The sequence below is a fragment of the Atractosteus spatula genome, chromosome 11 (genome assembly GCF_055471065.1).
Source record: "Atractosteus spatula isolate fAtrSpa1 chromosome 11, fAtrSpa1.hap1, whole genome shotgun sequence".
In the NCBI taxonomy this organism is placed as follows: Eukaryota; Metazoa; Chordata; class Actinopteri; order Semionotiformes; family Lepisosteidae; genus Atractosteus; species Atractosteus spatula.
This window is the reverse complement of record NC_142716.1, coordinates 4,442,316-4,468,918: the sequence shown is the minus strand read 5'-3', so window position 1 is coordinate 4,468,918 and position 26,603 is coordinate 4,442,316. Positions and strand designations below refer to the sequence as shown.

The following is a 26,603-nucleotide window of genomic DNA, read 5'->3' as shown; positions in this document are numbered from 1 at the left end:
AGTCCATCCATTCCTTTTCTCACCACTGCATCCCACTGGGGGTCGTGGGGGAGCCGGAGCCTAAACTGGCAACTCACGGGAGCAAGACAGGACACACACACACACACACCAGGTCCAATTTTCCCAGTTGTCAATTAACCTACAAGCATGTCTTTGGACATGGAAACCTACACGAACGTAGGCAGAACATGCAAACTCCATGCAGACTACATCCCAAGTCCGGATTTGAACCCAGGGCCCCAGTGCTGCAAGGAAGCAACGCTGGGCACTGTGCCAACATGCCACCACACTCAACAACTCACGATATGTTTTTGAGTTCTGCACCTCAGGCTCGTGATTAGGGAACATAAAAATGTTCAAAACCTAAGTGGTTGCATTTAGTTGAGCTTTTACTTTTCCGGAGTGATATCACTCTATGGCTGGTATGCACAGACACTTACTAGAAACAGAGCCTCGCTCTCACATAAATACACACTTGATCCCTCCTTTTTTTTTTAATTGAGACAGTGTTAATATTTGAATAATTGAAATTTCTAGATCCAGTATAGTGTTCCATATACATCAGAACCAGAACGTTCCAATACAGGTTCTGGAAAAAGGGCGATGGTCGCTCTTGAGCAGACACAGCACCCTCTGGTATGAACCTTCAACACAAGGTACACCACTCGCTTCATAAGCTTCCTGTACTTCCTCACTGTTTGAATACAGAACCAATAACATACACTGTCTGCATGAAATACCTTTCCTACGCTCCTAGGATTTGTTCACAGAAATATGATCTAACCCCTGTCCATTCACATGAAGAATACCTTCATCTAACAGCCCAATAGATAAAGAAGCTAATTCTTCTCAGGCCCTCAAGACAAACTTCCATACTGTTGTTAAGCAAAACAGAAAGACCCGATGAGGAGTACATGTCATAAACTCGATCGGCTGGAATAAAAGCGTCCTGCCCTCTCCTCTGGGCCCAAGCACACGTAGGACCGTCGTCTGCCGGGGGACGCGTCCCAGTACTCACGTTATCGTTCTGGAAGGAGTGGAGAAAGTTGCCCCCCAGCTCGCCGTCGTCCCGCGGGGTCCCGGGTGGATTACTAATGCCACTTATGTTGTTGGGAGAATTCTGCAAGGACCAAGACCAGCGCAAAATCAATACGGGCCCAGAGCGTTATTAACGGCAGAATCTTTCAAACAGTTATTAGAAAACACATAAAATCTAAAGCACTGCACCGCACACCTTCGCTTTTTTAACTGCTGACATATCAGATACGTGCAGGCTTCAGGAATACAGGCTGGCCTACAACAAGGCTGTGGTACTCCAGGCGCCGCCATAAAAATATTGCACACACCCGGGACGTTTACAATGACAATCAGTGATGGGGAAAAAAATATTACCTTAGAAAGTCCATCTATATCCCCTGACCCTGCGTGAATCGGGAGAAAAAAGAAGTTATTATTTTCCCAGATTCTAGCTTTGTTTTTTAAGAGCATAATAAACAAGGAGGCCATTTCGGCTCCATCTAGCTCGTTAGGGTGTTTAAAACGGTTATTAATGATGCCCAAAAGTGAAAATGCACACACTGACAGAGAAACGGATACAATTCACATTGCGTCAGTCCTTCTTTATTTCAATGAAGAAATGGTGTCTGTAAATTGGATAAATTCCTGCAGTAAAAAGCAGACAGTGCTATTAGCAAGAACAACTCCCTCCTCATCACAGGCTTACATTTCAGATCAATAGCATTGATGTTGTGTTTAGCATCTGCTTTATTAAATTCCGCTGGCACTCATCGAGAGAGAGGCTTGGCTTACCTAATGATCCGTTCATGTGGTGCGGCTCCATCCCGCCCATGCCACCCATGGGGCCGTCAGAGCCCGGGCCCATGGGGAACTGAGGGAGCGAGAGAGAGAGAGCCGGGTCACGCCACGCCCCCTGTGCAGACGGCACACATTACCCTGACAAACAGCCCGGCAGGAGTGGCCCCTGACCCCCCAGGGAGCGACTCAATTAGGCTCTAACGCCCCCCCGCGGGGGTTCAGGGGGGAGATCTCGGTGACCGGGAGGTGAAAACGCAGCCACTTCGCGGCCTTTGTCACTTTTTAAGATGACACTCCTGTCCACCATACATCACTGGATTACTGAATTACTAGATCTCAGAATCCCGTATCTGGCACTTTGCTTACAGAGAGAGGAGTCGGTTCGAGATTTTAATACTGTACAGAACAGAGCACACTGTGGGATTTTTCTAGTTGAGAAATCCTGATAGTAGTCCTAATTCTCCCCTCATTTCCAGACTAAAGAAGCAGCAGTTCCATTGCACTGTAGCGTGCCTATAGCAGGAGAGGTTTCTGACCTTGTGGAAAACACTTAAAACTGGATCTTCCTGATCTTCTTGTTCATGTCTTTTGGTTAATTTAAATTAAATAAAATACAACCGTACAGCAGCTGCAATAATTCCGTTTCGTCGAGAGAGAGCTGAACCACTCACATTTGTTCTGTTTCCACCAGGCGGTACAGCATTAATCATTGTGTAGAGGTTGTCACTGGAGTTTGTGGAATCTGCAAGTGTATACACAAAGAGAGAGAGGACGTGCCAAAGAGTTAAAGAACTTAACTGCATCATTATATTCCCTTTATCGGCGCTCCAAAAATCAGAACGAAAAATAAACAAAAAATGATTAAAATTAATCTGGAGGGGTGCTCAATTCAGCGCAGGCTGAGCTGTATGATACAGGCATAACAGAGCACTGGCTTCAAACTGGGAGGGTCCGGAGAGTCTGCCCAGAGTTCCTCGATCTGCGTGCAGTCTGGGATTCTCAACTAAGCCGAGATGTGAAAAAAACACAACTACTGCACATTGGGTCAATGAGAAAAATTAACTAGCTATTGTAAATATTGTTAAAAAAAACAGATGACCAAAAGCATGATGTACAAAAATACAACACAAAATCTGTTACCCTGATGAATCTTGATCAGATGATTTTCTTTAAAAACAATTGTCTCATTGCAAGCAGTGCACTTGCGGAGATGATGAGGAGGAGGGGAAGACCCTCTGTACGAGATATGGAAATCTCATGGAGCCTGCCAAACTCTCACAGTTGATCGTGAGGAGTCTTTTTTTTCTTGGGATTCACTGTGTATTCTGTAGCAATCAATAAATCTACCTGGGCCAACAGCAATCTCTAAAACAAGCACCCGAAGACACTCCACTGTACGAGGTTACATATACACAGTCTGTGATGCGGTTCTTGCACAAAACACCAAGCTCTACTTATTTTATTTCTTGTCAGGCCGCAGGAAGGAGCTCCTAGTCCTGGAATCCCTGTGCTCAGCCCACACAGAGGCACCGGGACTTTCATTGCTCTGAAGAGCCAAGTCGATATTTCCAACTGTGACGCCATTACATTATAAAATGCATGACTCGGCATTCTTTAACAGTTGGCATGCCATGTCCCCTTACAATTCTGAACGCGCATGGCACCTCCAAGTGATTTTTCCCCCCCTGTTGAGCGTTTCTGCTCCGAATGCTCATAGCTCTCTCTCTCTCTCTCCGGCCCCGAGTGGAAACTGGCTCCGAGGGCGATTAATCAGAGAGGCGGGCGACGAAGAGCCGGCGAAGGCGTGCGGGTACCTGCTGGACTGGGCATGATGGGCGTGCCAGGGGGGCCTCCTCCGCCAGGAGGGCCCTGTGGACAGAGAGGAAACACGCGTCACTGCCGGTCGCCCAGCCCACCCTGCAATAGGTCAGCCCCCCTGCTGCTGCCGTCAGCAGCAATGCCTCAGTGCTGGTCCCCGGCCAAGCACGGGTCCCGGCCTCACTGCACTGCCGAGACGCTCACTGCCCTGTTTGCACTGAAGGAAAGGGGAGAGGGGCACACGCCATCGCAAGGGACGTGCTCTGTGGCCAGACGATTACGCTTTTTTCACAACAATTTCCCATAATTAAACACCGTTTTATTTTTAGACAAAGAAAAACACAAAATCACATTTTTTCAAGGTTTCTGTTGTCACCCCTTGAGCACTGGCTACGAACGCTGGCGCTGCTCTCAAGCGGTCTGGGTGTATGAGGCTTGCGCCGTCTCCAGAACTCACTGAAATCAACTGGCCTCCTCCCCCCCCCAGACAGCTAGTATCACTCCTGCTGGCCTGTACAAACCACCTCACTTCCAGTACAGACGTTTTTCAGTTTTACTTGTATGCCCAGTCAGTCTGTTACAGAAATAAGCAAGAGGGAATGGATTTGTCAGGAGGTATTTGAAACGATGAAAAGGGTGGTGGGGTAGCCATGCAGGAGAGCAGAGACCGCAGTCTGTGTAGCGCGGGTCCCTGTGACACTGTAGCAAACTGGAACCCTGCTCCAGCCGGGATAAAGTCACTCCTCAAAGTCAAAGGATATTTTTAAATCTTTGCCCAGAGAACAAAACAAACGCATTGTTTTTTTTCCCCACAAAATACGTAAAAAACATAAAACTCTTTACCACATATGTGCCTGGGGATGATGAAGAATATGGGATCTGTAAGTAAAACAGAAAAAAATACGCTCAGTACAAGAAACTCTGTTGAACTTGCCAGTAATAAGGGATACTGAATTCATCTGTATATTCACATAAAGTGTTAATGTCACTTGATACAAAACAATTGGAGTTGGCATTTTTTAGTTTAGTTTTTTGCAAAACAAGACAATATTGTCAGCTGTAATATTTTTATTGAATGACAGTTGAAGGACAGTAAAAGTTGTTTTAAACTGTTTACAGTTAGGGATATACAGTACTGTAGAGTAAAATATCAATATAAACAACCGCACAATCAAGACAAATGTTCTCCAATTTGAAATTGTGATAACACTTTGGATGTGGATGTTCATGATCAATTCATGATGAATAAGTAAAGAATAATGAAAAACACATGAATACACTGTGCCTTAAGGTGTATTTTATTTAAAACCCTTCAGAATTGATATATTCCGTCACATTTAATGACACTTTAATCACAGCGTTTAACAACTAATGTCAAAGGCAAATTTCTGCTGCTATCCAGGAAAACCTACCGTGAAAGATTTTTAATTCGATTATCCCCAGTTGTAAAAAAACAACACTGATCTTTTTCTTTTCAGTAAAGATTTGCTATGTTTTAGCACAGGAGGCTCCATTTAAATAGAGAGCAGTAAGAAAGGCATTGGCTCTTTGGTTGAATGGCAGCTCTGGACTGCTCCTCCATGTGATCTGTTCTCATTATCCGGATCAGACTGCATTTTCGTCTCTTTCCCCATCGTCACAGTTCACTCAATATAACCCCTGGCAGACGAGCTACAGGCACAGCACTACCTTCACTGCCAGTCCCTTCGCTAAACCGTGCGCGATTCCGGGATGGTGTTCTGTCGTGCGCTCCAGAAATTCTCTCGGAAACCGACCAGCAGCGACAGGCGAGAGAGAGAGCGAACAAAGAAGAGCAATTCCGGACCTTTCCCATACTCACTGAATTAGCGCTGTTGGGATTTGGCCACGGTCTTCCTGCTCCTGGACCCCTGCGAGAGGCCAAAAGAGTTGACTGGTTAGCGGCGCCCTCCATCACAGGAGATGGTAATACACTCAAAAACACATGAAAGACTAAAAACTATGAGGGGGGGAGGATATGTCATCCTTCTGGCTTAAAAGCAGTTGTCAAAATAGCTCTCTTGAACACACACACACACACCCCCACTGGGAAAAAGAAGCTCTGCGTCTTACATGTTAATTCCAGGCATGCCGGGGCCTATTGAGTTGGGTGGAGGTCTCATTCCGCCGCCATAGTTCTGCAATGATAACCAAGGATCAGACTACCATAACGAGAAGAAACCCGAGAAGAGAAGAGAAGAGAGAAAAAGAGGGTTAGTCTGTGGGAAATGCACTGGAATGAAAAGATGCCGATGAACGAGACCTGACAATTAACATCTGAACGATGGAGCAGAAAGGAGGGGTGGAGGATGGACAGGGGTTGAGGCGGGTTACAGTAACAAATCAGAAGCCCTTGAAAGTACAACGAAACTTTTCCACGGAACATTCAAGTGATTTTTTTAAACAAAACTATGAAGGGGCAGGTTTGTCGTTTTCCATTCTCAATACAAGCATGGAAAATGCACAACGCTAACAGCAGTATTAAATAGATCCTAAAAACTGAATGAATGAATCAACGAGATCAAGAAAGGCTGCAAACAAGAGCAGGGTAATTTGCTTGTTTTGGATGGCCTTAGTCCACATTCCACATGAAAACCATCTGACCTGTGTTTCAGTAACTCTCCCTGTGACTATCTGTACTAAGCATTGTTATGGTCTTATTAATGTATACGAGTGAATAGGAAGTCTTCATTCTATCAATCACAATTAACATAAGACAGAAGAGAAATAATCTTTTTTATGTATTCATATAATACAACAGATACGTCGCATGCAGAAGGTTAATCGCTGAATTGTGAAGGAAAGTCATACAAAGCTAAAGACGACCCATCTGGTAGTCAGCTGTCTACAGTCCACTCTGTGGAGCTAACCTACTGTAAATAAATGGGCTGACATGATCAAGAGGTGAAGGACTGGTTCTGCCCTCAAGGCAGAAGCACAGAGGGCAAAAGTTCACTGGTCTCAGCGTGGGATTTACAAGACTGCAGCCTGCTGATAAGGTGTGAAGGCCTTGGCTGGGGTGATGGGGTGATGGGGCGAGCCCCGACAGCCCAGATTTAACAGGGATGGGACTCCTGTTTCGGGAGGAACAGAGCATGGCGTGGTGACTTGGAGATGCGGTGAATTCAACCAGGGTGTTAATAAAAGGAGAGACAGACATATTCTACACCAAACAGAGAGACGAGAAGAGATCAGACAAAGGAAAATTGAGACGGAAGAAGACAAACGGGGTCTGAGCTCCCTGATTAGCAATTTCCCACACCCTCTTCCCTCCAGGAGGCTTGTGGCATGTTCCCTTCAACAGAGCCCCAGGCGTGATCATCCACACCAGATGTAGACAAGGCAAGTGCGAATAGCTGTTCACACCAACCGACCAGCACAAAGCTCAATTATATAAACTGCTGATAAACTAGGCATTTTTTAAGGGCGCCAACTACTTTATAGTTCATTTTTATGCTAAGTGTTTAAGTGTTGTACTGCAAGGTCTGTGAAGGCTACATCTGCAGTACAGCTGGTTGGATTGCTAGGTCATCTTCAGTTCTGGGGGCCGCTAATGTTAACAGTATTTAACAGTTTTATTTCCAAAAAGAAAAGAGCATGTCCAAATGCAGCATTACCCTCTTGTCTTGCAAACTCAACACAAAATGTATTTCTATTGTTGAGCGACGTGTCCTACATCGGAACACGTCGTAGAAAAGGCGACTTGACGTGGAAAAACTTCTCCTTGAGCCAACCCGCCACCTGGAACCTAAACGCGGATTCGACAGCCTCCAGGGGGGCAGGTGAGCCCCCACCGGCAACCTGATGGCTTTCCAACCCCCCTGGAGGAACGTTCGGTTTGGGGCCAGAGGACGGCGTAGCCGAAGCCAGCAACCGATTCTGCCACAGGGAGAGGAGGTCTGAGGAGATGCTCCCGGCAGGCGGCGAGGTCAGAGGGTAAAGGTTACAGAAACATACTCTGCGTTAAGAGTAGGTTTTAGGCAACAGCAAAAGAGTGTGGCCATTCTAAGCGCAATACTCAGTCATTCATGACTGCCAGTGAGAGAGGTCTGCAGTCACGGGCATACCTGAGGTCCTGGACCCATCGGGCCCATTCCTCTGGGGGGGTTCATCCTCTGCATTGGTCCTCCTATGTTAGGATGTCCTGAAAAACACAAACACGGAAGTGTGGGTATACACCTTGGAAGGCAGAAGGTAGACTTTCCATCCACACATTTTCTCACTGCTTTATCCAATACAGGGCTGGGGAGGAGCTGGAGCCCATCCCAGCAAGCCAAGGGCACAGGGCAGGATACACCCTGGATGGGACGCCAGTCCATCACAGGGCGCGCACACAATCGCACTCACACCAGTCACAATTTGTCACTGCAGCTTACTGTACACTGAAAGACATGGTTGCTGCCAGCATTGACAAAGATTTCAAAACAACTGACTTACACACAGGCTTTGAACTGGACCAGTTTGCAGTACAGGCAACAAGATGACACAACAAAATAACAGTAACCTTGTTATTTTGGCAATTTCTTGTATTTTTTGTTGTATTTGTATTTGAAAATACATTTTTATTATTGATCATTAAATTTTGCAATTTCTTAAAATATGCAATTTCTTGTATTTAAGTTGGCAGCAACTTGTGCAGAGCCACTTGAAGCAGGTTTGGGCTCAACTGGCTCCCATGAAGATTCTGAAAGATTTCTCCAACGCACACGGCAGGTCCCCAGCTTCACTGATGCAGCACCGCACACGTTAAATCACGTTAGCAACTGCACTGTCTCCAGCAGTGTGCCTGCCAAATTGGGATTTTTTTTTATTGGCTACATGGTGTTTGTGCAGGATCAGGCTGAAGTTTTGCAAGGAAAAAAAAAGTCCTTAAAATCACACTGGAGATTTTCAAAGCTTCGAAATCTAATAACTTTACCATTTTATTATTTTAGCATTTGAAAAAAAGAGAGAGGACCCCTTTTGCTGCTTTGATCTACAAATTGCGCCCAACTGGTCTAGCTGTACGATGAGCTAAATTTGGCCGCTCTAAGGAGAAAAGCAAGCAAAACTGCTTTCTGCGGAGGGCAGTGAAAGGTGTGTGCCGACACCTGGTGACCTCACCTTGTTGCCGTGTGTGGTCCATTGTGTTGGGCAGCAGGGGCTGTGCACCTGGGACTCCTCCGGGAGGCTGTCGGGGAGCGAGAGAGAAAACACCAGCGTCACCTCACCACCTGCCTTGACCTACAGCCTCACAAGCTCTTCTCACTGCACACCCTCAACCCTCGACACCACAGCTCCACCTGCTACCTGAACACGCCACCCGGAGGTCCATACCGCCCACCTCCCGCAGGGCATAATGCACGTCAGAACACCCAGGAGAAACGGCGCTGTTGTTCTCGTCTGTGCAACGCAGACGGACCTCAGCGTTTATCTCAACGTGAGCGGAGGGCTTTACAATTTCCACACAAAGACAAGGCACTGTGGGAATGTGTGAACACTCCACTGTGAAGAGAACGCATCTGAGAACAGATGCCCAGGGGATTGCTCCAAACCATTGTGGAGGCCGTATCTGGACACAATCTCCCTTTAAAGGCGGAAATTTGCTCACTGACTGCTCACAGATCAGGAGACGATCAAGGTCTTCATAAAGATTGTGAATATCAGGGTGGTTTCTACATAGAGCATTACAGCCTAGGCTTTTGAGTGCAGCATATAGTCATGTGGCTGTTCGTTTGCCACACACAAAGCCTGCACGAGAAGGATGTCTATTTGGTTTTAAGTATTTCCATTGCAAATCAAGATGCCTCGTTTACATATTTTGCATTGCATTATTTATAGATGTGTTCCTGCTTAACCTCTGACTTTAACATCTCAAAATTCAACCGTTAATTTCTTGCTTCTAGGGCACAGGGTCAGTTAGATTTGTTTTTGGAGCTCAAAAGAAAAATGACGCTATTTTCAGTAGAAAGTATTATATGCTGTCATTTTTTGCAAAGCCTGAGAAAAGCAAGTGTGGTTTTTGGGGGATTATAGTCTCACTAGGCATGTCAAGGCATGATCACTTTGGTTACAGGTAAATACCACTGGCCCATGTCACCCACCCAGGAGTCTACTAAGTTTGTAATAATAGAACAAAGCTCCTTCTGTTCTTGGTAAAGATAGAGGATAAATGCAGGTTCATTTTAGGAATGACCTCTGTCGCTTAACCCTGAAGCTGATCTAAGCATACTACGGCTCATTTTCTAGCCTAATAGGGGGGATTAGTCGTAACACTCTTCTGTAATCTAAAGCAATTTGCAGATGATCGCTTTCTATATGGAACTTTACAACCAAACGTTTTAATCTCGCACTGAAAATTTTAGATGCATGTGTTTGACAGTTTCTCAGATGTATAACCAATCAACATATATATGCAGGATGAAACTGCGTCTTCTAAAATCACCATTACATCAGTGATAACTGCCCACTGTTATAAATGGGACTTTAAGTATGATGCGAAAACGCAATACTTAGTGTCTTACCAAATAAAATTATCCTGATACTGGTGACGGACAAACAAACCACACAATATTTTAATGACACTGTCGCCTGCCTCAATGCAGACAAATTCAATTTTTTTCTGTTCCAGTAAGTCCACTTAAAGACGTTTGCAGAGGAGGACGACGTAATCTCTCAATTCCCAGCCTCAGGGCCAAGTCTCTTTCCCTTGTGCGTCTGTGTTGTTTTTGTGGAGCGGGCTGAGACAGTACCTGGTTTCCCATTCTGATTGGGGGTCGTGGGCCTCCAGCGTACCGGGGGGACATGAATGGCTGCAAACACAAAGCGTTACTGATCAGGACGTGAGCCTAAGACCGCTCTCCCACGAAATTACTCTGACATCTCGATACAGGAAGAAAGAAGAGGGGCATCATTCTTGCATGCAACAGCAACCTTTAAAACGCAAGTTCCGGATTCTAGTGAGACCCAATTCCAGTAAACTGAATTTAAACTGAATTTTTAAAAAAGCTTTTAAAGACCCAAACGGCACGGTAGACTGGAACAGGTCATGCGAGACGTCACGCTGTCGAAGCATAAACTGAAAACCTGTTATATAAAATTCACGTCTCGTTTACGCTCATATTGTGTCTCATGTTAACAAGGTTATGGAACTTGCACATTAATTTTCATACACATCTGCGAACAGCAGTTAGAACTAAGTAAAGGAACATTCATCAGATGTGTCGATGAGGGTGTAGACAGTACAACTTAAAAAATGGCGGCTATATTTTACTTAAGGTGTGTCTAATGATACAGCCAGTATCACAAAACTCCTACAGCAGGACGTCATAATAGGCCCATATGACCAACATAAGTATTTTTTATAAATACCGAGTCTCAAAGCAGAACTTAAGTGTTCTGTTTCATACTGAGACAGCTCAACATGACTTTCATGTACACTTTAGTGTAGATGGTTTCAAACTGATCCAATATGGGAAACGTGCGTAGTTGTGTGTAGTGACATTCTCTGGGGGGGGGGGGGATCTCATGGCTTGACCCACTTCTCTTACAAAACTTTTAAAAGGACGCAGCAATGCCACATCGGTAACGTTTTTTAGTGGTGACGCCATTTCTTCCGCCATCCCCCGAAACCTGGACCACGGTGACTACCGGACCAAGAAGATGGGCAGACGCAACAGCACGGTGAACAAGACAGGCAGTGCAGAGGACTTAAAAGACAAACTGAGAGGCAGTATAGCTGGTTAACTGCAGTGCACACAAAGCTGGTGACAGGGAGTCCTCCACTGCAGAGCTCCATCGTTCGGAGACAGGGAAATGGACTGGAAAACTGGCAGGGGGAGTAGAACTAATATTTGCACCCCTCCCTCCACCCCCTCCCACCCTGGACTAAGCGAGAAGGCAGCAGGCCTGGCCCCCGTTACCTGGCTGTGGGGTCCCATCATGTTGTTAGGGTTGTGAGGTGGAGGTTGTGCGTGCGGAGAAGGCTGAGAGCCAGGCGGTCCCTGTTGTTAGAAAGCAAGAGGGTGGATTAGAGCAGAGCAGAGCAGAGCAGCGCAGCGCAGCAGGGAGCTGAGGAGGCAGGGCGGCTCTCCAGACCGAGCAGCAGAGGGACTGGAGACAGGGAAAAGCCCCCAGAGATGAAGAGCCGGGCTCAGGCTGCTCAGCGTGTCCGGACCGTGCTGTGGTCCTCATACAGCACCACTCCCTACACACCCAGCAGCCATATCGCCCTGCAGTTCACCACTGGCAGCCCACCGAAGCTCAGCAGATGTGAGCTTGTCCAGAACCTGGATGGGAGACCTCCTGGGAAAGCTAAGGTTGGAGCTGGAAGAGGTGTTAGTGGGGCCAGTAGGGGGAGCTGTCTGTTTGGGTTCTAATGCCCCAGTATAGCAATGGGGAAACTCTACTGTAAAAAGGCACCTTCCATCAGATGAGACATAAAACCAAGGTCCTGACTCTCTGTAGTCATTAAAAATCACAGGAAATTTTTCCAAAGAGAGTAGGGGTGTTACCCCAGTGACCTGGCCAAATTTCCCAGTGGCCATTTACCACTCATGGTCCGCTAATAACCCCCATCTCTGAACTGGCTCCATCACTCTGTTTCTCCTCCCCACTGAGAGCTGGTGTGTGGGGAGCGGAATGGCGCATCATCCAGGTGGGGCTGCACACTGGTGGTGGTGGAGGGGATCCCCATTACCTGTAAAGAGCTTTGAGTGGAGTGTCCAGAAAAGCTCTGTGGAAGCACAAGGAATTATTACTTGTCCCACGACAGGCCAAATGGGGACTTATCCATGTTTTTGGGAGAGTCCCGTTGGGTAGAGGGGGTGGGGGAGGGAGGGGATGACAAGGATGGAACAGAAATAAAAAACAGGACAGGACAAAAATGTCCGTGCTAGGTTTGGAAGGAGGGCGACTCCTTTGAAGTTCAGCTGAGCCACGAGGCTCCTGCGGTTTGCTCGGAAAATTAATTTTCGCTGGGGAAAATAAGCCTGTATGTGCCAGGGCTGAACTCCAAACGGAGTTGGGTAAAAAAAACAGAATAAAACCCTTTTGTTGTGGTTAACTTCATTACTGGATTTGCTTTTCCACACCCCATAAAAAAGGGAGAGGGTGGAGAATCAATATTTTAACGAGTCTTCACGCGCTCCAAGAAGGAGATGGCTCCCACTCTTCCTTGCAACCCTAGCACCCACAGGATTTATGGCACTAACCGCCAAACTCGATTCTCGCTTTGTGCCGGCCTGGGGAGAGACTGGGATAAAGAGGCATCGCGTGTCTGCCCGTTTTCTCACGGGCTAAGGCTTGAAATCAAAAGATGAAAACTGACAGCCAGAGAACCAAGCTCACGGGCACACCAAGCAGAGTGTTCTTGTTTTGGAGGGGAAAAGGGTCTTCACAATTGTAGGCGACACTTCACTCCAAGCCACATTTTGAAACACGGTTACAAATTTATTCCATCCAGGTCCTGTCTGCAAACTTCTAACTCCCTTAATCTCCCCCGCCCTGTCCTTTACCACACTGCTCCCTGTTAGGGACAAATGTTTGTCTTTGAACAACAACAAGTGAGTTTGGAAAATCGCTGTCATAGGTGGGAAGAATCAATACTCATATAAACTGTAAACAAAAAATAAAAAAGAACTTTATTGCAGAATTCAACAATAATGATTTCTGAAATTCAATACTTGTATCTATTTTCTGTAGTAGCAGTTGCCTGAAAAGAGTGAGAATTTGACAAAATGTCTGGAAGATCCAATGAAAGTCATTTGGTTAGAATATGAAAACTGATTGAGTAGTTGTAACTTGATAGTCTATGGAAAAAATGGGGTTCCTCTTAGGTTTATCCCATTAAGTAATTTGTGATTTAATGTTTGAGTGAGGAATGGTAACCATCTTCTGGTAGTCCCTTTTGCAAACTGTGATCTTACTCCAGCTTCAGAGGCTGGGTGTTAAAATGTATTGCGTACTCTCCAGCACAGATTCGAGCTTTCCCTCCACACGACTCCAGAGTGTTCAGTTTAATCTCCTCTCGGTGCTGGTCCCCAGAAGCACTGACAGCACACGAGCAGCTGCTGTAAACCTGCTACCGCACTGCCTTCAACAAGTGTTAGCGTTTAGCGGCTGCCAGCTACAGCATGGTTTGTTACCACAAGCAATTTTCTTAATTAACAGACATTAATTAGCCATTTAGCAATTTTGCAAGCATTTGTTTAGCAGCTTCACCAAACATGAATACCACTGCGATAATGGTACTGATTAGAGGGTAGTCTAATTAACAGTACAGGAGCAGAGAAATTGAAATTACACAAATTAAAAAGGGAGGAGACTAATGAAAGCAAACCACATTTGCACCTGCAGTTCCTTTGTACTGGTGAGGAACAGCCACAATGATCGCGGGGTGGCAACATGGAAATTCAAAGATTTGTGGAGCAACACTGAACTTGAAGGGGAAAGCAATCAGGAGCAGAGCGTGCTCTACCTTTTCAACGAGCAAGTGAAGGACCGCAGTGTTTCGAAACAAGATGGCTTTTCGGAAGAAAACAACAACAACAAAAACAAAAACAAAAAACAGCAGCTCTGAAGAAATTCCGACAAGACAAAGCTGTGAGAGCCATACCAGGAGGTACAGTTAGACACTTCACAGCATGAACATTCAGGATTTCCCACAAACAAGTACTTAAACACACTCCAAAACCGAAAAATGTGCCCTGGCATTTATTAATTAAAAAAAATCACTATTTGGTCCATCGTTAGCTGCTATATAGAAAGTAATAAGCCAACTCTAAACTTCCAGACTGAGTAGGGGACAAGTAATTAATCCACAATTCCTTCCCTCTCAGTAAACTGTGCCCAATCTACAGCAAACCATGGCCTCAATAAATTAAACAACTGAAATGGGTTTATACTCAGCCAGGACCATGACATCTAAGTCAAAACAAGAGTCTGGCTAAGGGCACATTTGTGTCGTTTTTTGGCTCAGTAGGTTTACATCTCCCCTGGTAGGAATAGCTAACTTAGCATCCGCTGCAGATCTGATTCGGGCAAAGCGCTCTTTATGTACAAACCTGTGGAGAAAGGCCTCTTTACACTTCCACTGGATACTTGCACAAACTCAAATCTACCCAGAGAATGGGGCAGAGGATCTGGTGGCTGTGATGAAGAATTTCTGAGTCAGCAGGATTGTGATTTTTTTTTTTATAGGGCGAGGGGAGATGATATATCTTTTACATCACTACAAAAAAAGCCAGAGACTAAAGCAAGCTGGTTTCTAAACAAGCTAAAAAGAATGAAGGTCAACACCAACTTCTAGCTACCGAGTTTAGTTGTGGCCTTAGCCTAAAAGATATTAATCATTTGAAAACAAAACCTCAATAAGTATCAATTCTAGTGAAATGGGAGACGGTACTTAATTTTTTTCTGAAAAAAGTAGGGGAAAAGGTGATCACAATGACCCATGAAAAGAAATCCGCTTTTGGCCGAAAGAGCCTAAAAAAAAGCATCCGAGTTTGAGCCCCTGAATCTTTCGCACACCAGCCGCCAGTATTTCAGGAACTGGTCCACACTCCTGGGACGCTCCAATCTTTCTGAAGCATCGCCTTGGCAGGCACTGTGCTGCAATAAATCCGAGTCCTCCCAGCCACTTTATGCCGATATGCTAATGCTTATGACAGCTACCTCTGGATAATGTAACTGCAGCTATCCCCACAGAACAAAAACACAGTGAATGTTCCCTCTGCTCGTTAGGCAGCGAGGGAGGAGGCCAGCACATTCAGAATGGAACAATAACAAGCATCTGAGGCAAAAATCAAAAAATGTGGCGACTTCCTCTTGTATCCCTAGAGGGGGCGGGGTGGGGGCATTCCACTGAAAACGGGCTTTTAACCTCCCCCCCGTGCACAACGAAGCACTTTCTTTTTTCAGCTTCTCCAAGACAGCCGACTGAAAAGCATTTTGCACCGCCACACGGAGGCCGGGCATCTGAAAACCACTGGCTAGAGAACCGCAGGCCCATAAAAGCCTGCGATGATCCCTGGCAATTTCTTAGAGGTTCAGATACTGAGACCAGAAGCTCAGACAATTATCAGCTGACCCCCCTTGCTAACCCTCAAAAGAAAGACCTTAATTCTAATATCATTATTAGTGTTCTGATAACACTGATGGCCGCTCCTTGCGTTTACTCTCACTGGTGTTCATTTTCCTCTCGTTATTATACAGTAGTAGCCTCTCCATTTCTGAATAGAAATATATTATAGGTCTAATCAAGTAAACGTTATTCAAAGAACACACCTCTAGTTTGCCGTTACTTGAGTAGAGTAAAATATTAAAACAGAGGGAAGGTGTCACACCCCATATATAGACAAATACACAGTTCCAGGAACATCCTGTCACTCACAGCTTAAAAATTGTCGACTCCAGTAATATATAATCTAGTAATATATCACCTGGACATAGATTAATTATGCACAGTAACTTCACCTCTTCCTCCATCTAAAACTCTCAAAGGAAAGTCATATTTCTGTCGCCTCATACACTATTACACCTTAATAATAAAAACCACTTCTCCTCCCTAACCTTTACTAATCCTGCACTGCTCTCACAGGATCTCCAACATTCAAGACACAGCAGCAATTAAAACAATCGGTATGAAATTGAAAAATTCCAAACCATTCGGTGAACGAACAGATCTTTCTTTACACCGAGATGAATGGAAAATACAGTTTTCCTCAGGATCAGGAAACGCCCCCCACCCCCCAAAACAAAAGACTATATCCCACTTCATTTGAAACAAAATTAAATAAAATGGTGGCATCAATGACACAGTTGACACAATAAATAACAAACACCTATCTGAAGCATCAACAGCTTTGTGAAATAATTCTAAGCCCTTTTTAACATCTCAGTTTCCAAACACACAGAGCTCAGATATACCCAAATAAAAAACCTGCTATTGTAATGGAGCACTAGAGGGCAGTGGTGTCCCACAAACTCATTTCCTGCTTTGTTATTGAACATATTTCATGCTAACTGCTGATGCATGGCTAAATACTGAGGCAGACATTGATTTATGTGCAACTTTCAATTTCATCGGTGCAAGTAAGACCTCCACATCCCCTAGTGCAAATCGTTTCTAAAGGCAAAAATGAGAATAAAGTTGGACCGGTTTGGCAACAAGATCCTTCATACAGAAAACGGTCTTTCCCAGGATTGTCAGTCCCCATTTCTCCACAGCTGAACAACAGCCCGCAGACATTTCTCAGACTGCAGCCCAAACCAAGGTTCAAGGTCTGCAAGTGTAATACTTGAGAACAAATATGAGTAATCCCTTCACTCGCTCCAAGCTACAGTCGTGCCCTGAAGAAAAAACACTCTGGTCAAGCTACTGACACGGCTCTTTCGTTCGTGGGTGCAACACCCCTGCAGGCAGAGAGCAACAGTTCACCCCTGCCAACCACTGAGCCAGGGCGTTAAAAACTCACAATTATAAAGAGTAACCATATTCATATTGTGCTTTCGTCCCAAAGTGCTTCACATATTATACCCACTTCATCCAAAACTGAAGCACAGCGCCCACCTGGCGGATGGACAGCAATTCTATCGCACAGCAGACCAGGCAGAGAGGTGAGAAATTGTTTCACCAGCTGAACGAAGGGGGAACTTCAGAGAGCTTTTAACATGCCTCTACTGTTCAGAAGAGAGTCATGACGGGTTACTTGGGATATTGGTCTCATCCCCCAGCACAGTGTCCCCCATCGCTATCCCGGGATCCTGGTGTTCAAAATCCTGGTGCGGCTGGGAGACTGCCCCCTACTGGTCAACCACCGACGTGTCCCATCCCAGTGCCTTGCTTAGCTTGGGAGATCTGATGAGGCTAGAGGACTAGGAGGGTGGTACCGACAGTTACAGCCGTTCACCACCGATGACTCAGCCCCCAGGGCTGCTAATCAGACAGGTGCTGTAGGTTTAGCCACTCCAGAATGGAGAGGAGGGCTGATAAAGTATGCTTACGTGCCAACCCCATGACTAACACAGGAGGACAGGGGGGGGTTGGGGGGGGGGCAGAGAGAAAACAGCCTGCTCATAAAGGGGAAGGCATTTAGGGATCGTAAAAATGAACAGCCTTTCTCTGGCAGTTTATGATTTTCCTTAGGAAGGAAATTCTGACAGCACTGCATGTGACCCCCTGTAAAACAACAGGCTAAACAAAGAGAGCCATACAATTCCCTCCCTCCCACAGGCCGGGGGATCCAGGAGAGGAGCTTACCTGGAAGAACCCTGGAGGGATCGGTCCCCCTGGCATCCCGTCGCTGGGAGGAATGTTTCCGAGCACTGGGCTGGGAGCCGCAGCGGCACTCTGAGGGAGACAAAGGGCAAAGGTCAGGGGTCAGGGGGCGGTCCCTCAGCATCAGGCCGAAGCAATCGACCGCCTCCAAGCAGGAGGGCAGCAAGACATCTGGGTCTCCCTTCAAGAGACACACTAATAATAATAAACTTTAATTTACATAGTGCCTTGTATAAGGCATCTCAAAGCACTTTAAAGGAAAAAAGACACAATGAGAGGAAATAGCAGGATTACATAGTTACAATGAGGGTCTGGATTACAGTAGGAAAGCACGGCGCAAACAGAACATATTAAATAAAAACCCTTCTTAAGAAGGTTTTGAGTCAGGATTTGAAAGCGCTCAGGGATGGTGGCTCTCCGATATCCCTGGGGATAGAATTCCAGAGCTTTGGAGAGTAGCAGGAGAAGGCCCAGCCTCCCATAGAGTGTAGACAGGCTTGTCAGACCCATAGGAGACCAGAATTAGGCTAATAAAGGTTGTGAGGTGAAGAGTAACACAATAACTCAAGAGAGGTGCAGGTAAGCACCAACAGGCTGTTTCCAATTTACCTTCACCGTATACACACACACACAATCCCTACACACATACACACACATCACTGCCTGGTTAATAAGGGATGGAAAAGGTTATAATACAGGGGCTAAAGTTCACTTCTCAAAACAGTATTTGCTGTAATCTTCACAATAGAATTTGTAACGTACCAAGCAAGCAGCAATCCACAACAGTTCAGCCAATGTTTTGTGTGAAAGAAAATTCGAATGGCTGGGTATTTTTGATAGACCCTCCGGATCTGGAAATGTCAATTGCACATTTTCCCCCACCTCAGTTCACAGACACGAACCTCGTCACCGTACACGGGGGAAGGAGGAAGTGGAGGCAGACCCCCCTCCAACCCGCCCACCTTTCAGCCACTTGTATTTTAACACATCACAGGCACCGCCTCCCCGAACTGGAGATTCAGGGCTGATTGGAGGAGAGGTGTGTCCCTCACACAGCGCCCCAGCCGCTCTTCAAGCATGCCTACAAACAGCCATCTGGGGGCACGCTTCGCAGAAGGTTCACCCATTGAAAACGACTATATTTCCAAGATGAATGCAATGACGGCTAAAGTAATTGGGACACTTTTTAGTCCTGCAGACCAGAAATGGAGAGGACCTGAACACGACTGTTCAAACCCCCCCCCCTCCCCCAAAACACTGAGCAACCCTTCTTCAGAACAAACCACAAAACATAAACCAGGAGGCAAGTGCTAGGCTGACAAAGTTGATACCCTGGCTGCTTTTAGGACACGGCTGGGCAAGATCCTTGGATCAATTAGCTACTAACCAGCCAACGGGCTAGCTGGGTCTGGATGGCCTCCTCTCTTTTCTAACTGTTCTTAACTTCTGAAGCAGGGGTGGGCGATCCCAGTTCTGGAGAGCTGGTGTGTCTGCAGGTTAACAAGCTCCATCAGCTCGTTCATTTGCTAAATGGGGCCAATTTAGCAACTTCTCCACAATCTTCAGGTGCTGGAGATTTGAAAAAAAGACTCAGATACCCTGCTATCACACTGGCCCTGGGGGACCAGGCTTAGCCACTTCGGTTATAAATCATCTTGAGCAGCAACCAGTGAGCTCATGAAAGGAGGCGGGCTCGACTGCAGCACTGCCCACAGCACCTCTCTCCCATCGCGATCCGCAGATAAGAGTGCACAGGCACAGGCACACTGGTAACGAGATTTCATGCTTACGAATGACAGAAACCGAGAAAGAAACACCCTACATCCTGCACAACCTCAGAGATGCAAATATTTCATAATGTAGACAAACCGGCAGTTCTAGGTGGGTTACATATGGATACACAGAAGTTACAACTGAAAAGACCGCCCAAGTATGAAGAGTGGAGACTTTACAAAACTTTTTATAAATGCCAGGTCTGAAAAATATAAGTCCTTGTATGGTTTGCAATCACCTCTGTAATCTGGGCCTCCCTACTGTCATGTTTTTAAAAATGAGAATCCTCTGCAATCTCAAAACTACGCTGAACTGCCCGTGTTGCAAATGATGTTCTGAATCACTCCGCTGAAGCTGGTGTGATATTACTCAGCTTGAAACCCCAGAGTGACCCCCTGAAGGGACTGCCAACCAGAAAGATTTGACTATTATAAAACAGTGAAAGAAACGCAGATAAATATATCAAATCCAAAGTGAAACAAATTGACGTTCAATGTGCTAATTAATGTCACCACAGGGTTACCCTTTCAGAGCTGCATTACATACTGTATATAAAACGCCAGCTGCATTGTGTTGGGCTATTATATGGGGTAAAGAAGTGTCAGGCAGCACTACTAATCAATGGTCAAATCAAAGGAAATGTGGCTCAATAGCCATTTAAATGCTTATTTTCAGTAAGGCAGAAGTTCAATGATTAATACAGAATACAGTAACACTACATTAATTACACACTTACACTTCACCTTAGTTATACAATTACTCCAGAACAGCGCACTTAACACACAAGCAACAAATATAAATTCTAATTTCTCTTACAAGCCTATACAACTACACAATTGTCAGGGTTATGTGAAAGCAAGCATGTGTAGTTAATGCTAAAATAATTCAAACAGGAATTCCACCGTAGCAATGCGTAATATTATTGTAATTAAGCATATAGATATTTAGTTATGCAAATATTCTGACATTCTGACAAGCACTTTACACTGTGTGTAATGCTACAGAGAAAACCTAGCTCCGCAATTTTGTAATAATTTTAATTATGTGAAATTTAATTTTAAAAAAAATTTGCATGTGAGCTGGAACATAATTTTTCTAGCAGGCCTAAAGGTTTATTTTAAAAAAACTTTCTATAGTCCACGCTACCAATGCAACACACAGCTGTAGTATTTTTAACTCATCTGAACAGGGCGCTGGGAAAAAAAACTTGCTCAGGATGAGACCAAACACAGAACAGAAGCAAGAACCTAACTAATAATCAAAGGCATCTTTGACTCGACACAGAGCAGACTCGATCCTTCCAGCTGTTCATGAACGTACCTAAATAGCCTAATATTTTTTCCCCTAAATTTGAAGCTGATCACAAAATGCTCCCAGGCCTTCTATAAACAAGAAAGAGCTATATTATATATAATTCTAGCTAGGCAAGAAAGAGCACTTTTTGTTTCCCTCCTCACACAACAGTGAACACATTTGTACATTTGAAACCTAAATTAGCCTGATTGTTTCGCAGTCCCCATTCAACAGTTTCACATCCCGATCAGACAAAGACAGGCAGTGACCTCAGAGAGCCGAACAGGGAGCTAACCCAAATACCCAGGGCTCCAGGGAGGTGGCTGTCCTTCATGGTAACCTTGCCTAAAGACTCCATCATACACAAAAAATATATATATATATATTCCAGGGTTCTTAATGAAATGGGATTCTCCTTCCCTGGAGGATGAAGATCTTCCTCTCTCACCTCTCCAGCTGCAGAGCCTGGGTACCGGGGGCACAGGCAGAGCGACTCTTCTGGTGCTGCGGATATCGACCTCTCGCTGGGTTTTAAAAATCATTCACTGCGAAAGACGCCCGCGTTCTTCGGCAGCAACATCACATTTTCTTTTTTTTACAAGCTGTGTGATTTCAGCAGCCAGCAGGAGGCAAGGAGATCATCACCTCACTGCGAAGTGGAGTCAAGTCTCCATTGTGGTCTTATGTTCTTGCATCAATGCTTACAGGATGATTTACTTATCACAACTCAACTCGGACAGTACATCACAGCCCACATCGCCGATCCCAGAGTCCCACCGTCCAACAACACAGCAGGGTACCTGCTCCCCCCCACAGCCCCTGAAGCCAACACCAAGGCCAGACCTGAACACTTCAGGGGCTGACAGACAGCAGGCCAGGGTGGGGCCTCTTTCGATCAATCAGCTCCCATCTCTCCCAGCGTTCCCGTGATCCCGACCCGGCAACGCGTGGTCAAAACCTTCCGACCGCCAAGTTGCTCCGGCAACTACTCGGTCGGGAATTGCCGGCACTTCCCGGACAGCTACGCACGCCCAGGGAAGCGAACTGGAAGACCCCGCGCGCTCGGAGAGCAGGCTGGAGAGAGGGGCCTGGAGCAGTCCGTCGGCAGCACGGAGCCGGAAAGGTTCTCCTCTTCTCCCCCCTCACCTGCACGCCGCCAGCCTCCTGCTTCTTTTGTGTGCAAGCGCGGAGAAGCGCGCATTGTTTCCGCGCACCTCGTCCTCCTGTCATCCCTTTTGTTCTGCCTAACCTTGCGCCCGCCCCACCCCCGCATCCCGCCGCGGCGCCCTGCTGTCGTCCCCGGCGGTCTCCAGCTTGTGCGTCACGCCCCAGCCGGGGCCGCAAGGCAATCCACCACCAGCGTGCACGCTCGTCTCTCCTGCCCCCACACTCCCTCGCAAGGCCCACATCAACAGCCAACCATCTCTCGGGCCCCACAGATGGAAGCCACCTACTCCACAACAGTTTTCCTCTTCCTCTGCTTTTGTCTGCAGAGCATCACTCCTGATCTTCAGCAGAGAACAAGACCCTTCCAACTCCTGCTCCCGGGTTCAGGAAGGTCCAGAAATTCCCTGGAATGTGCACAGAACTCCGAAGGGATCTTCACGCATTGGAGAGGACTCACTTCATCCACCACTCAATTGCCACACCCCTCAGAGTCAACCGCTGCTCCACTGCACTGGAAATCAGGAGAAGACATTTCTCCACTAGTTAAGGGGCTGGACCTTGAGGGTGGCCAGATTCCTCAAGCAGAGTGTAGAATAGAGCCGCTGCTGTTTTTTAAGCTGTCCTGTCACTTTAATGACTCAGTAGTCCGGACCTTGGCTTAACACCTCATTCAAAGCTCAGCACCTCTTACAGCACAGTGCTCCCAGGACACACCATGCACCATCTTTGGGAATAGCATTTGGAAATTCTGATCCTGGGGAAAGAGCACCACCTACTGGTCGACCAGCACCGCTTACAGTAGCCACCTGGATTTCCCTGGAGGTCTCCTACCCCTGGACCGATCACGCCCGGCCAAGCTCAGCTACTGAGATCAGAGAACAGCAGGCTACAAGGTGGCAATGTAGATACATCCAGTTATGGTTTAGGGATACAGCTCCTGTTCACCAAAATGTGCATATACTGGAAATTGCAGGTTTTGTGGTCAAGATCACTCCAAAGTCAAGGAAGAGAAGAATGAAAAACAGTCAGCAGCACTCCACCCCTGTCGAAACAGATCTGCAGTTCAGGCACCATGAACAGTGAGGGGAATTTCATTCTAGAAGAAATTCTACAAGTCTTTCCACTTTGCATACTCCAATACCCACCCGCTGTAAGAAAAATAGCTTTGCCTGTCATGACATTACTAGTACTGCTGTTAAGGATGGTTTGATTTTACGATGAGCCAAAGCAGAAAAGCCTCCTCTGTCTGTGCCAATACCTTACACATGTTTGATTCAGCTTATTTCCTCGCATTTTGCTCAAATACAGGTGCTCGTGCAAAGACAAAGCCTGTTGCCTCTGGGCTGCTACACAACTGTACACCGCTACTGTTCTAAGGGTAAAAAAAAAAGCTTTTGCATGGCAGGACAGGTTGGTTATTTGGCTAACTCAGAAACATCTTGCTGCTGTGCCTCCATTTCGCAGGCGCCGCTGAGAGTCTAAGAACATTAACAGTAAAACCGAGACATTCAACCCATGAGGCAGTCGGTAGCTCCTTGACCTGAGGATCTCCATCTAGCCATTCCTTGAAAGCAGCCAGAATTATGAGCTTCAACAATATGGCGGGGGTGCTTGCTCCATACCCCCACAACTCTTTGTGTAAAGAAATGCCTCCTACTATTACTTTATTACATAGAAACTATGGAGAAATGCATTTGGGCCCCCAGGTTCACAGTTTACTGTTCCTTCTGAAGAAATCTACCAGGTTAACTTTGTCAATGCCTTTGAGGATTTTGAATACTTTCGGAGGGATTTAGTGCCCCTGAGCTATACAAGCCCAATTCACTGTTGGCATTCCTGGTAAACTGATCTTAGGAGACCCGAGCCATTGCTAAGCACTGACAGATGGTAGGGCACTCTTTCTGGTAAACTACAACACCCCACCACTGTCTGGAACAACAGTAAGGCCGCTGTCTGCTCAGGGCTTTTACGATGGAGCTACATCCTGGCCCCCGAATATAAAAGAACCTCACAACTGATTCACAAAGTCGCCATCATTCCACACGGTCTGTCATCAAAGACTGACCGAGAGACAAGAAAGATGCTGGATGACTCAGCTTGGTCTGTGTCTCGGACTCACAAAGAACACCTGACTGACTGATTCCCGACACCTTTACCTCTCTGGGGAGGGCATTACCTTGAGTGACGGCTCTGTCAAAATCACACGCTCCTTAACGCTGCCACACCTGGCAGTACTCAGATGGATCGCTGCCATGCATCACAAAGGCAGAGCTTCAGCAGTTTGTCTTGTACCTTAATAACAGGGCACAGCTCCTTCTCCAGCTCTCCAAGTCTGTGTGACACCTCAGGGAGATTCTTATTACATAATGGTTGCAGGACAGAGGCAACCCTCACGGTGTTGCTGTAGTCAGTCATCACTGCTTTCTCCACTGTGAAGAAACAGCTGTGGCAAACTGAAACCTGCTTTTAACTGCTCAGCACCTTTCCTCGCAGTAAAAAGAAACGCAACTCCCGGCAGTCTGTGGACTCACAAGCATAAAACTTTAAACGGCTTTCGAGCAAACGATGTTTTCTTCAGATAAGCCTAAAAATTACCTGACGTGCTGAAGAAATGAAAACAAAAAGCAAAAGGTAATCCCCCTAGAACTCCGTGCACTCTCCAAATCAAACTGAGCTTAATTAATGTTAGTTTAAATTGATACATGCATGATACAGAGCATGCCTGGAAAAAAATTAAACTGAAAAAATGTATTCCCATAAACGTTAATCCAGAAATTGTATTACCCTGTAAAGAAGCCACAGGAGACAGATAATATTACTAGCGTTATGACAAAGTTGTTGTTGGCATATTTTTCTGCTTAGCAAGAACATAAACATCGGAAGCAAGCCATAGGTATCTGTAGGTATTTAACTGAAAGACAAACAGGCAGAGGAGCCCTTTGAGACAATCTATAAAGTAAGACCAGTGAACCTCAAGTTTGTGTTAACAGAGCTGCAGTAATCAATCTGAAGATGACCTTATCACTGCCTGTGGAAAACTGCTTTCCAAAGCAGGTATTACAAGGCAAAGATAGTGCTTCGTGAAAAGGAAAAAAAACTAAATCCGAGTTTACACTAGGCACAGTATTTGCCTTTTAATATTTATCTTATGCTGATGCATCTAGGCATTAACACGGTACTCTTTTACCTACAGAATGTGGCCACCCAGAGTGGTCAGGAGCTGCACAACGGTGCTCCTTTTATAAACCTAGCGACAGAACCCAAAGGTTCACCCCAACAGCCACGCTGACCGCCAGAAGTCGCAGTGGGTTTGACCTCCCGGTGCTCTGCAGGAGGTGTTGGATTTTGCCCTTCACTTGCAGTGCGTTTGCCCATACAGCTGTGCTTGAGGGAGCAGCTAAAGACAAAATCGGTGCTCAGGAAATGTGATGGCATTTTCTGAAGAAGCAGTCAAGAAGCAGAGGAAGGACAGTTTTGAGTTGAGCCAGCACATGATCAACCTGGCACTCAAACTCAAAATTCTTGCCCTACGGCGCTGAGAAAGGAGCATTGACCCGGTGCCATGCTGGTGTTGAGGCCACGACGAGCAGCTCAGGGTCCTCAGATATAGACCCCGGTCACCTTCACAGGACGCCAACGGTCAGTGAGCAAGGAAGGACTGTGAATGTGCTTAGAAACCCTGTACCCTCTTGCGAGTTGACTGCGTTCGGAAATCAGTCGCTATTTTGAAACTGCTGCCATTTCATATTGGCGCTGCACCCTTGCGACGCTCCTGTGTGGACAGCTTCTCTAGAGGGACAGAGGAAGTCTCATCCTCACATCACAGTAAGACAGTGGCTTGACTGTTAATGCTCTAATAGCAATCAGTGGCCTGGTCTTAGAAAGTGTTCCATTAAACAAGACAGGCCATGGTTCACCAAGGCTATAGTATTCAGTGGCAAAAATACTAAAGTCAGTTCTCACAGTATTACTGTCGGCATCCAATTTAGACGAATACCCCCCACCTCAACAGTTGAGAAATACACAAACATCATCACAAGCTTGGCTCCCACATTAGTTTGTTCACACAGACATTAAGATGCCACACTACAATCGTCCATCCACTTCCCAACTGCTTTATCCAATTCAGGGTCACTGGGGAGTTGAAGCCTATCCCGTCACAGCAGACACAAGGCAGGATATACCCTGGATGGGACACCAGTCCTCTGCAGATGCTACAATCAATACTACCATATATACCAAGTTTTAATCTGAAGGTAAGTCTTAATACGTCACTGCTGTTCAGTAAAGAAAAGATAATCAAGGAAGGGCCATGTGTTTTACTACTAGACCAAAAGCAGCAGTCCCATTTTGTTCACTTTACAGCCCTTGAACGCATGCTGTTTAATGACCGCTCTAATCAAAATTCCAGTAATTAATAAGAATTATGTCCTATTTTACTTCCATAACAAATGAATCCTTC

At 46.0% G+C, this 26,603-nt stretch overlaps 1 protein-coding gene across 2 annotated transcripts in view; it reads right to left on the bottom strand.

Annotated features, from left to right (window-relative positions):
- Positions 1-26,603, bottom strand: part of LOC148823355 (single-stranded DNA-binding protein 3) — a 69,935-nt gene that overhangs the window by 1,969 nt on the left and 41,363 nt on the right. The window contains exons 5-17 of one of the 2 annotated variants that reach the window (XM_088926991.1): positions 17,891-17,980; positions 11,553-11,633; positions 10,383-10,442; positions 8,755-8,821; positions 7,719-7,795; positions 5,725-5,789; positions 5,474-5,522; positions 4,477-4,512; positions 3,630-3,684; positions 2,487-2,557; positions 1,810-1,888; positions 1,393-1,421; positions 1,019-1,120 (exon numbers count right to left, since the gene is read on the bottom strand). In XM_088926991.1, the coding sequence (XP_088783117.1) occupies positions 1,019-1,120; positions 1,393-1,421; positions 1,810-1,888; positions 2,487-2,557; positions 3,630-3,684; positions 4,477-4,512; positions 5,474-5,522; positions 5,725-5,789; positions 7,719-7,795; positions 8,755-8,821; positions 10,383-10,442; positions 11,553-11,633; positions 17,891-17,980 (861 nt within the window). The remainder of the gene's footprint in view (positions 1-1,018; positions 1,121-1,392; positions 1,422-1,809; positions 1,889-2,486; positions 2,558-3,629; positions 3,685-4,476; positions 4,513-5,473; positions 5,523-5,724; positions 5,790-7,718; positions 7,796-8,754; positions 8,822-10,382; positions 10,443-11,552; positions 11,634-17,890; positions 17,981-26,603) is intronic. The other variant, XM_088926992.1, reaches the window with a different exon arrangement.